Source organism: Mirounga leonina, unplaced genomic scaffold (assembly GCF_011800145.1).
Source record: "Mirounga leonina isolate KUSES-001 unplaced genomic scaffold, KU_Mleo_1.0 Mir_82, whole genome shotgun sequence".
Taxonomy (NCBI): domain Eukaryota; kingdom Metazoa; phylum Chordata; class Mammalia; order Carnivora; family Phocidae; genus Mirounga; species Mirounga leonina.
Window position 1 is genome coordinate 10,428,876 of NW_023270825.1, and position 12,995 is coordinate 10,441,870.

Here is a 12,995-nt window from a genome sequence, read left to right on the forward strand (position 1 = left end):
ATTCTTGGGTATTCATTTGTAACCAGCATCCTTGCTGAGCTCTCTCACAACAGTTATAAAAAGATGTCTACATTTCTTCAGTTCATTTGTAATTACACCATCTATGGAAAGTCAGAGTTTTATTTTTCCTTTCCAATCCTTATACATTTGATTTCTTCTTCCTATCTTACTGAATTGAGGAGGACCTACACCTGGACCATAATGAACAGAAGCAGTGATAATGGGCATTCTTGTCTTACTTAGTATTTTGAAGGGACCACATTGGCATTTCACCAGTAAGTATAACGTTTCCCAGAGGTTTCCGGTAGGCACCCTATAACAAGCTAAGTAAGTTCCCTGCTATCCCTAGTTTTACAAGAGTTATCACAAATGGATGTTGAGTTATATAGAATGCTTCTTTTGTATCTGAGATAATGATACACATTTTTCACTTTTATCCTGGTAAAATGGTGACATAAATCCATGTTCTAATATTTAAACCATTCTTATATTTCAAGCAAATCCTCACTGGGCCATGAGGCTTTATTTTTTTAACACATTAATTTGCTATTATTCATCCTGAATATTTATACCTTTGGAGTAGAATTGGCCTGTAATTTTCCTTTCTCCCACTGCCCTTGTCTGGTTGGGATCAAGATTCTACTGGCCTCATAAAAGATGTTGGAAGCTCTCCCTTCTTTCGAGTCTCTTAGTTTGCACAAAGTAGAGCTCACTCTGTTCCTTCAGTGTTTAATGGAAGTCGTCTTTAAAACTGGAACAGTTACTCATTAGTGATTCCATTTTTTTAATCATTTAGGCCTAGCCATCTTTTTTTCCTGGTTGTCGTATGTTACATTTTTCTAGAAAACTGTCCCTATTGTCCAAGATTTCAGATTTACTAGCATAGAGTTGTTCCTTTCAAAATCTCTAATATGTCTAGAGTTACATTCTCTTTTTCATTGCTGATATTCTTTATCTGGGTCTTTTCTCTGCTTCCCTTGATCAGTCTTGCCAAAGTTTTATCTATTTTATTAGTCTAACCCAAGAGCCCCCTTCTGGTTGTACTGATCCTCCACTGTAGCTATGTTTTCCATTTCATTAATTGTTGCTCTTATCTTTATTATTTCCTTCTTTTAAATCATCTTATAGTTACTCTGTTATGCTTATTTCAACTTGACTTGTTAGCTCATTTCATTTCTCTTTTTTTCCAACAGAAGTATTTAAGACTATACATTTTCTTCTAAATATCTCTGTGGCTATAGACCTCAAATTTTAGAATGTAGTATTTTCATATTTGTGTAGTTATAAATATTTTTCCAAATTCTCTTATCTCCTTTGATGTATGAATCATTTAAAAGTATATTTCAAATTTCCAAATATAGCAGGTCCCAGACACCATTAATCCATTAGTACCTTTGTATGAATTTGAAAAAGGATACATCCATACATATTAACACATACCTGCAAACCTGAGAAATGGCGTGCATTTCCAGGGCCCTGCACTTAGTAGGTCTGGCTGCATATGTGTGTACGCCCTGTCACTCACTCACACACACCCTCGGCACCATACAGGTACACATTCTACACACAGCCCACCCCTGTAAAGGGACCGGGTCAGAGTCAGAATCTGGCAGGGAGCCAGGACTTAGACATCTGACAAGAGGGGACAGTCCCCGGGGTGGTAGCTGGGACAGGGCCTAGCTGCCTACATGTGTGTGTGCCAGGAATGTGTGCACGTATGCTGTTCCCCGTGTGTTTAAGGCCCTTTGAGCTGGTGTGGCTTTATGTACAGGGTACCTATCCCAGCTGTTCTAGGACTTAACCAGGAGGCCCCAAATCTCTACACCTGCCTCAATAGTCACATAAAATGTAGTATGTCTAAGATGTAAGTGGCGTCGCGTCCCCCTAGATGTGGAGCCTTCTTTAGGTCACCCTTGAACACCTATATGTGGTTATGATTTTGTTATTGATTTATAATTTAACTGCATTGTGATTAAAGAACTTGGTCTCTTTGAAACAGATTCCCCAGTGTGTGTTAAGAATTTATTTGTGGACTGGGGCGCCTGGGTGGCTCAGTTGGTTGAGAGTCCGACTCTTGATTTCAGCTCAGGTCTTGATCTCAGGATCATGAGTTTAAGTCCCATGCTGGGCTCCACACTTGGTGTGGAGCCTACTTAAAAAAATAAAATAAAGTAAAATAAAATAAATTAAAATTAAAATAAAATAAAAGTCTTTATTTGTGGTCTATTACCTGTCCTATGTTTACAAATGTTATGTATATGCTTTTTCTTTTTTCTCTCTTTTTTAAAGATTTTATTTATTTATTTGACAGAAAGAGACATAGTGAGAGAGGGACCTGAGCCGAAGGCAGATGCTTAATGACTAAGCCACCCAGGTGCCCCTGCTTTTTCTAAAATACATTCTCAAATTGGTGGATTCAAGATTCTTTATATGTCTATTGAATTCAATTTGCTCATTATATTGTTCAAATCTAGTAAGTCTTATTCATTTTTTATCTGCTTAATCTATTAATTACTGAAAAAGATGTGTCAAAATCTCCCATTATGAGTATGAATTTGGCAACTTCTCTTTGTAATTCTATTCATTTTTGGTTTACATGTATTAAGACTGTATTATTAACTGCACAAGTTTTAGAACTGTCACATTTTCCTAGTGAATTGTTCCTTTTATCAATACAGGGCAACCTTTTTTATAATAATACGTTTTAACTTAAATTCCATTTACTAGTTTCAGCTTTATTTTAATTAGTATTTCCTGGTATATTTTTAAACTATTTTTCTTTCACACTTTCAACAGTGTCTTTAGATGTGTTTTAGATATATCTCTTATAAATATCACATAGCTGGATTTTAAAAATCAAATCCAAAAATTCCTGGGCCGTCTGGATGGCTCAGTCGGTTAAGCCTCTGACTCTTGGTTTCAGTCAGGCTGTGATCTCAGTGTCTTGAGATTGAGCCCTGAGACGGGCTCTGTGCTCAGCTTGGGATCTGCTTAAGACTCTCTTTCTCCCTCTGCCCCTCTCCCCCTGCCTCTCTCTCTCTCTCTAAAATAAATAAATCTTTTTTAAAAATCCAAAAATTCCTTATATTCATTATGATTAGAATATTGGATTCATTTTTTTTCAAGATTTATATAATATGTTGAATGTTTAGAGTTAAAACTCTAAACCCCACTACACATACTCCTCTCATCTTGTAGTTATTCAGTATTTTAGCATCATCTTGTTTGTGTATCCACCCAGTCATTATTTTAATTATTACTGCTTTATACTGTCAATGATCACTTAGAGTTCTCTACTTGACCAATTTCTTAGAGCATCAGTCCTTCATATATTTCACTCCTTCTTGGTTTAGTTTTGTTCTTATTGTAATATATCTTTTAGTACTTGTTTCAGTTGAGAATATATTAGAAAATTTCTTATTTTCCTAATAGTTGATTTATTTAGCCATCACTCATTTTTTTTAAGATTTTTTATTTATTTGAGAGAGAGAAGTAGAGAGACAGAGAACAGGAACAGGGAGAGGGGCAGACTCTCCACCGAGCAGGGAGCCCGATGCGGGGCTCGATCCCAGGACCCCAGGATCATGACCTGGGCTGAAGGCAGATGCTTTTATCGACTGAGTCACCCAGGCGCCCCTAGCCATCGCTCTTAAATCAGAGCTTAGCTGGTAGAGAATTCCAGGTAAACAGTTATTTTTTTCTTATAATTTTAAAGACATTTTTTTCCATTATCTTCTAGCTTCCACTGTGCTGTTGAAAAGTTTGTTGTCAGTCTATCTGTAGAATGTCTTTTCTCTTGGTTGCTCTTAAAATGTTTCATTTGTCTTGGCTATTCTGTCAAGTTGTACCTAGTCACGCAGACTGTGACGTGAGCAGGTAAAACATTAGTTTATTTGTAATACTCTTAGGGATCACTGTGCTTCCCGAATCAGAGCAATTACGGCTTTCAGCAATTCTACAATTTTTAAAAAGTCTATTTTCCCTCTCCGAAACACTTACTAGGTAGATGTTCGATCTTCTCTTTCTATTCTTCATCTCCATCTCTTTGCTGTATACCGTGCAAGTTCTTCTGATCCTCTTCCCATTTCACCAACTCCCTCTTTGGCTATGTCTTATTTGCTGTTTAACCCGTCCACTCAGTTCCTTATGCCTATTTCATCTGTAAAATTTCTGCTTTGTTCTCACCTACCTGTTCTTTTTTCCTTTCTTTTTAAAGTGACTAGATCTCTTCTCAGGTTTTCCTTCATCCTTTATATGCTTGTCATTTAAAGGTTGTTTTTATAGCCTTTATCACATAGTTCTAATATTGGAAATTCTTTTTTTTTTTTAAGATTTTATTTATTTATTTCACAGAGAGAGACACAGTGAGAGAGGGAACAAAAGCAGGGAGAAGGGAGCCTGATGTGGGGCTCGATCCCAGGACCCTGGGATCATGACCTGAGCTGAAGGCAGATGCTTAATGACTGAGCCACCCAGGCACCCCTAATACTGGAAATTCTTATGGGGAATAATCTTGCTGCTTTTGGACTCTGCTGCTCTATCTCATGGTGGATTCTTTCTTTCCATGCTTTGTAATTTTAGTTTGTAAACCCATGTTCATCAGGATTGTAATTCTGGAAATCTATTGGGCCTAGATTGAAGTCCTACCCATCCAGAGAGGTTTGAGGATTGATCTTGAGCTTACTTCTACCAAACACTCCAATGCTATTACCTGCTCTGTATCAATGTTACTTGACTTTTCATTCTGGGGACTCACAGAGCATGTAGGTATTTTAAATTCACACTCCAAATATGTTCAAAGATAGGCTCATGTTTACTAATTCTCAAGGGAAACTATAACTCTTTCTCAGTTCCTAGGCTCAAATCCCATTCTTTTTCACCTCTACATAAGAATATATTCTTTCCAAATCACCCTGTTACTAAATGTATAGGCTTTCAATGGTTCTGACTTTCTGCTGGGGATGACTCAGAGCCAACTCCAAGCCTGAAACAGTCCCAAGACCTTCTCTGTGTGGGATTTAAAACACAAGTCACTAATGATAATTGGTACAGCCACTGTGGAAAAGAGTATGGAGCTTCCTCTAAAAATTAAAAACATAAATACCATATGATCCAGCAATTCCACTATTGGGTATTTACCCAAAGAAAATGAAAACATTAATTCAAAAAAAGATATATATACCCTTATATTTACTGCAGTATTATCTACACTAGGCAAGTGTCCACTGATAGATGAGCGGATAAAGAAGATGTGTGTATACACACACACAGGAATATTACTTAGCCATGAAAAAGAATGAACTCTTGCCATTTGAGACAACACAGATAGACCTATAGAGTATTAGGCTAAGTGAAATATGTCAGACAGAGAAAGAAAGTGCACATAATTTCACTTATATGTGGAATCTGGAAAACAAAACAATCAAAAAACAGACTCTTAAACATAGAGAACAAACTGGTGGTTGCCAGAGGGGAAAAGGGTGAGGGGATACATGAAACAGATAAAGGGGATTAAAAGATACAAACTTCGGGGCGCCTGGGTGGCTCAGTTGGTTAAGCGACTGCCTTCGGCTCAGGTCATGATCCTGGAGTCCTGGGATCGAGTCCCACATCGGGCTCCCTGCTCGGTAGGGAGTCTGCTTCTCCCTCTGACCTTCCTCCCTCTCATGCTCTCTGTCTCTCATTCTCTCTCTCTCAAATAAATAAAGAAAATCTTAAAAAAAATAAATAAATAAAATAAAATAAAATAAAAGATACAAACTTCCAGTTATAAAAATAAATAATTCATGGAGATGAAAAGTACAGCATTGGGAATATAGTCAATAATACTGTAATAATGTTGTATGATGACAGATATATTTATTGTGGTGAGCATTAAGTAATCTATAGAATTGTTGAATCAATGCAGTGTACACCTGAAATTAACATAACATTGTATGTTGACCATACATCAACTAAAAATAAATAAATAAAATAAAATAAAATTAGATATATGCAAATCTAAAAAACAAAACTCAAGCCACAAAGCTCCTAAGACAAGTAACTCCCCTACCTCAGGACTGCTACAACAATATCAGCTTATATGTTTACCACTCTGGTTCTCAATTTCTTCTCCAATTTTGCCCCTTTCATTTTTACAAAATTACCTAAACATTTAAAATTATGTTCATTACATTTTGTCCAGCACTTCTGTTGTTTTAAGTGGGACAATTTTCAATTATCTAGACTGCCAGATTGCCAGGAAGAGAAGTCTCCAAAGCCCTTACCTTTCCATGCCTTTTCTCTTGATTAAATAAGGGAGAAGGTTTAATAAGACAGCGCTCTTTCTTAAACTATTTCCAAAAGCTTCCCATTACCCATGAAGAAAGTGGGAACACCCTAAGACTGAAGCTTTCTACAAGAAATAGTCATTTTGAGTTGGACACCTGGGAATGGGTACATGACAACAGAAGTGGGAGGACACTAAAGTGACGATTGGTTAGGAGGGCATTTAAAGTATAATGAATGTTCAAAACTAGGAATATCCTGATTTCAAAATAATGGAAGGTCCTCTGTAATCAATCTCTATAGTGTACAGCACTGAAAGCACAAACTCATTATGGTTCTTCCTCTTAAAAAATGTATAATTTAAACAAACCAAGCATAAAGAAAATTAAAAAATAAAATGACTTCTTTTCATTGTATTCATATATCTTTTCATTGTCTCTGGTACTGTGCCGTACCAGAGGATCTATTGTTTTAAGTGACAAAAAAAAAAAAAGGAGTAAGTTATTTTTCAGGAAGGATTTGAAAAAAGAAAAAAATGCTGATTATTTGGATAGTTAGAAAACATACTGTTCCAGGCAGAGTAGTAGTTTATAATCAGAAAGACTAAAGAGAAGATTATCATGGAACATTTAACATGGTAGAATGGACACAAGATGGTAAGAAAAAAGACAAGAGTATTTTAAATAGAATGAAAGCCTTGATATAAAATTAATTTTTTTTAATGGGGAAAATAAAAGGCTTATAGAAATGGACAACATGAATTAAGGAATATTCTGAATGTTCAAGAAGGAACAACAGAAACAGACCCCATCGAAAATAAATTTGGAACATTTGGAAACTGGAATAGTTAACATTGCACATTGTTCTTAAGGACAGAGACGCTCCCAGTTGGCCCTGCCTTTCCGTTAGAATAGCGTCCCCCAGCTCCAACGAGGCTGCTGTGTGCCCTGGGCAAGCAGTATTTTTCCACTTCCTCGGTAGTGGGCCAGGGGAGACTAAACATAATGCAATACAGAAACCATTTTGAAGGCAAGATGACAAAAGATGAGATTACAATCTCAGAGGCCAAGAACCCAGAACTGGGGAGACAAACAAGTGATGAGAATTAAGGAGCACTCTATGGGATTTTACAAATGACAAGCTGATATTTTTCTACTTTGGGTATAAAAATGACATGCTGTGATGGCTTGCCCACTAATCAAGGGATGGTGAACTTGAAAAGGACCTTAAGAGGTCATTTAGACCACTGGCTCATTTCATTTACAGTATCTCTTCTCTTCTAAACCATATGACCCTCATTTCTCCAAATGTGTATATTTAAGATACAGTTTATATATATATATTCTTGCATAAAGTGTTTCCTTCCAATGATACTTATTTGACCTCAGTAGAACTGCTCATGTTTAACTATACTAAAGCAACTAACCTAACAAGCATCGACACTGGTTAGAAAGAATGTTCCTGCCAGTTTTCAGTTTCCTGGGAACAAACACGGAGGCAAACTTACCTTCGTGAAAGCTCGGTAACACAGACCACACACCTCCACCAGGTAGGCCAGAGTAAAGACGGCGTTCTGAATCACAAAGCTGAGCAGTTTTGAAAATGGCTCCAACAGACTCTGCAATGAGATTGGGACCAAATAAAATCAATTGCTGATTCTTTCATTAAAAAAGAGAAAGTCTTAAAGTCTTCAGATACTTTAACTAACGGGATCCTTCCTTTATTTAAAATCCGGTGGCTACTAGAGCAACTCTGTTGGTCTAACGAGAACAGAACTGGACCTTCAATCAATGCCTTAAAGAGCATGATTTAATCATCTTATTGCTCCAAAAAAAATCCATTTTTCCAAGTGGCATCATTTATAAACCTTATCAACTCCGATCCTATCCTCATGTCCACTCCCAGCAATCAAGGCTCTATGAGGTTTGGATGAGGATTTTCCATTCTCTTTCTCAGAATCTGTAGGCATCTATGGGCTCATCCATCCAGCTCCTTTGAAACCTGACATCTCAGTTCAATAGCACAAACCACCCTGCATGTAAGTACAAAGCACTATTAGCTTAGATAAAAACTCATCACCACCCAGCTTCCTGCCAGTGTTTATCAGGAAGGCACAGTTCTGGTTTCTCCATCTGAATCCCACCCATAAAGGGTCAGTTTTAGATCCATCTGCTCTCTGAAGTCATTTAGAACATTTATTGAGGACCTACTAAGTATCAGGCAGAGTTGGGTGCTTTTATATAGTTTATCTTGTTGAAACTTCTTATAACAATCCTGGAGAGACAGTATGTTATAATAGTTAATGACACAAGCTATAGAATCTCACACAATTATTTATAAAACTCCAGCACTCTGTGACCTGGAATAAATGATTTAACCTCTCTGGAGGTAAAATAGGGATAATCAGGGCCTCCACCTCATTCGTGTTGCTGTGAGAAACTGGGGAGGTAATGCAGGTAAAGGGCTTGGCAGCAGTGAGCCCTAGGTCACTGTTTGCTGTGACCTGCTTCAGAACTCTGGAGCTCTTGGTGTCCCTATTCTGCAGCTGAGGCTTAAGTAGGCAAGGAGCTTGCCTAAGGCCATACAGCTATTGAATGGAATTCAAATCCAAATTCCAGGGCAGTTTTCCAGAGGCAGAACTGCTCTTCAGGAAGACAGAATTCTAACTGGGCTTCAAAAGATTTCCACACCGTGATTTCCCCTACTTCTCATCCTCCATAGTCCTGATGGTCTGGATTATAAAAGCAAACATGCTCAATGTGCAAAGGCAGGATCTGCAGGAAAGTACAGATGAGGAAATAAAAGTCCATCATCCCACCACCTCGGGGTAACATTTTACATATCTCCCTGCCTGCTGCACTCCAGTTTACTTGGTTGAAATCTTACACATACACAATCCTACATTTTGTTAATTTCATTTTGTTAACACAATAACGTAAGAAATTTCCAATGCTATTTAATTCTTCATAATCATCCATTTTAATGGCCAAAATGTCACATTTTATTATAAATAACATCCCAATAAATGTTTTGTGTGAAATTTACATTTTCATTTTCTTCTTTAGAAGAGATCCCAGAAAAGGAATGATTCAAAGGATATGAAAATTTTTGAGATCCTTTTTCCTTATTGATACAAAAATAAATCTGTTACATGTTAGTTGCGCCTGAGGATAAGAATTCTGTCCTTTGTTTCTATTTCCCACAGAAACCATATAGAAAATCTTAAAGGAACCCTTTGAAATAGTACTGCTGATTCAGTATTCTTTGCTCTAAATAAACGTTGTTGACTTGAAATACTGATGATGGATGAATGGTGACAGGACTATAGCTCCAGTTGATACATAATGCATCTTTATTCATCAAAAAAAGGAACCTGAATTTAAACCTATATAGAAACTTGTTCTTTTACCCAGCAAAGCAACACACAGATGGGGCAATAAGGCACAACAGAAAAATCAAGGAACTTGGAATCAAAGGATCTAGGTTCAAGTCTTAAACCTTCCACTAACCAGCTATGTAACCTTGGCCAAGACACTTCATCTCTCTGAGCCTATTTCCTTAGCTTTAAATGATCAGATTCGACCAAATGATCTCTTTGCAACTTTCCTGCATAAACTATTAGTTTATGAAAGCACAGTCAAGGTATAAAGTTACCGGGTATGTGGCTTCTTGGTATTTAACTAGTAGTTATAAGCCACTGCTATACAAACTATTGCATCATTGTATATAATGCAGCCCAGGAATACAAAGGTGAATGAGACACAGTGCTGGACTTCAGGAAGCTCACAGTCTCACTGGGGAGACTTTCATACAATTTAAATGCTACTACAGAGAGCTCTATCAAGTATTGTGGGATCTGATATAGAAGAAAGTTGCTACAGAAAATTCCAATTCACTTTTCTAATTTAAATGGGATTCAGATTCTCATCTTGAAGAATGAGAAGGAGTTCACCTCACCAACAAGAGCATAAAGCATTTCAGGCAGAGGAAATGGCCGAAGCCAAGGCAAGGAAGTATGAAATTAAATAAGATTATAAACATAAAGCAGTTAGCATAATGCCTGCCATATGGTAAGTGCTCAACAAACAGCGGTTGTTGTTTCGATGATAATGATGATGATTCTGGAAGTAGGCAGGAGGCATGGGGGATGGGACAAGTAGCCAAAGCTGAAATTAGAAAGGTAGGCTGGCAAATTAATGAAGTACCTTCTTGTATGCCACATTAAGGAATTTGGACACTCTCCTAAAAGAAATGAGAGGTGATCAAAGATGTTTAAGTAAGGAACCAGGGCAGTAAGGTCTGTGTTTGGAAGGATCACCTAGATCATAGTGTAGAGGACGGACTGGTGGTGGCCATGCCCAGGACAAAGAGGGCCAATTGTAAAAAACGATTTTGTGACGTATTAGAACTCTTCATACTAGAAACTTTCACCATGTTTGAAAGTGAAACATTCAGTACACAATTAACTATTTCTTCAGTATTACTACATGCCTGTCTTTTTAGATTACAAAATAACCAAATAACCAATGGGTTGTTTTTCTGGAACATACAATACATACCCTTGTGGCATTGGTAGAGGGTATCTTCAAGAGGCAAATCATAATTCTCAAACTGGAATCTAAAGAACACTGTGAACAAATATGAAAAAAAAGTCAGTACCCTTCTTAATATATCTTTTGCTTCATGTATTTTTTATAAGCATTTATTTTGGGGGGGGGAAATCTCAAATATAGCTGCCTCCTTAGTTTTCTATGCCATATATTCATGTTGAAAAAAATCATTCTCAGGTTTAAAAAACTTAAACTATTAATTAAATAATATTAAACAACTAAATAGTTAAACATACCTCCTAAACTATTTCTCAGATATATTCTTAAAATTAAATCAGACAGAGAGTTGGATAAAGAATTGAATGGATGATGGATGGATGGATGGATGGATGGATGATGGAAAGATGGATGAATGGACAGACTGACAGACAGATGGGGAGGTAGATATCAAATGTGTTCAACTCTAAAGAGGTACACTAATTTGTCAAAGGCCATGTTGGGAAAAAAACAAAACAAAACTACTCAGATCTATTTAAAACCATTAGGCTTATTAGTCCAAATAAGAACCAGTTTCATATGCCCTGCCTTTGCTACTGAAAGACATGACAAACACCTGCGAAAAAGCAGTAAAATTTCTACAAGAAAAAATGTATGCCTCCCAAATCTGTTAGAGTTGTATTTTGGCAAGATTCTACATCAAATGTACTTTTTAAATTGAGTTTACTGGTTGGGGGGGGATGTTACAACAAAAATAAGCAACATTATTTAACATTGTAAACATATCACAATAGTAGGTTATAGTTCAATCCCTGCAGCTGTGTACCATACTAACTTTTGAAGATAACAAATTAAGCCAGTGGTCCTCCAAGCAGAACCCCTGAACCGGCACCTTGAATTACTTAGGAATCTGTCAGAATGCAAATCCTCAGGCTGTACCTCCAATGAATCAGAAACTCTCAGTATCAGGTCCAAAAATCTGCTTTTAGCAAGTCCCGCAGGAACACTGATCCACCCTGAAGTCTGAGAGCCACTTCTCTAAACTGATGAGAACAAACTACAGAAGGTTTTTCAACGGTTTAATGTTTTCCCCAGATAGTAAAAACAAAGCAGAAGATGATCAGAGGCAGTGCCCAGACCTGATCTAGCAGGGCAAGTTCTTACATAAATTCTGAAAACGTTTTACAGGTACCTTCTAAGCAAACTACTGGTCTATTTAATCTGCTCAATACCTACCGGAGTTCATGTGACATTTACATTACTTTAAACCAGGGGCTGAGACTGGTTGTTCGTCAGGTCCCCATGGCGTTTTAAAAATCAGGAAGTATCATCTTCAAAACCACGGGAAGACCAACACTAGTAGGCCTGCATTCCCACACAATTGGCCAGTGTGCTGTAACAGCTGGAGTCGTTAGAAGGGAGTGGTGCTGTCCATTTCTCAAGGGTCTCTGTCCTCTCTATTATCTTAAATCACTCATTAACCTTACAGTCAGGGTCCCTATGGGCAGGGCTGATCATCACAAATTAGGCTTACCAGTTGTTTGCAGGTAGCAAGAGTTCCAACTGGTTAAATATTTTGCTTCTAGCATCCATTTACAAGCATTTGAATTTGCCATGCCTGAGCCACCCCTTCTCTTCAAATGTATGGCATTAAGCAATGAATAGCCCTGAATGGGGAGGTTTTATGGGGCCATGTTAAAATGTATCACTTGATTTCCTACATGTGCATGTACAGTATCTATATACATACATGGTTTCCAAGTACAATGCTAAACCTCTTTGTTTGGATTTATTCAGTGACTCCAGATTTGTGAGCAGACAGGATCATGGGATGTGAGAGATGGTAAAGATCTCAGTATTCCCGCTTCTTGTGGGAACTTTAAACTCCAAGAAAACAGAATACACCAGGCTAAGGGTCCCTGAATTATCCTTACAGACCTCATTTTGGGGTCATATATTCCAAATCTGCTAATTTGAAAAAGGGCATTATCAGGGTGGTTCGTCTTTATAAAACATTTTTCATACATGTAATACTCATTTCAGAAACAGTGCTGCCAACATGTAACTTCACTCGTCAGATCAACAAGTGATTGGTTTTCTTGTGAGTTGAATATTTCTGCAATTTGCATAAAGCACAAAAAACTTGTGAAGCAAATGACATTCAGAGACATAGAAATGGCC

The 12,995-nt window shown here is 37.4% G+C and overlaps 1 protein-coding gene across 1 annotated transcript in view; it reads right to left on the minus strand.

Moving 5' to 3' along the window:
- Nucleotides 1–12,995, minus strand: part of UNC79 (unc-79 homolog, NALCN channel complex subunit) — a 193,454-nt gene that overhangs the window by 36,375 nt on the left and 144,084 nt on the right. Inside the window, exons 39-40 of the mRNA XM_034992429.1 lie at nucleotides 10,827–10,895; nucleotides 7,775–7,885 (exon numbers count right to left, since the gene is read on the minus strand). Coding sequence (XP_034848320.1) covers nucleotides 7,775–7,885; nucleotides 10,827–10,895 — 180 coding nt within the window. The remainder of the gene's footprint in view (nucleotides 1–7,774; nucleotides 7,886–10,826; nucleotides 10,896–12,995) is intronic.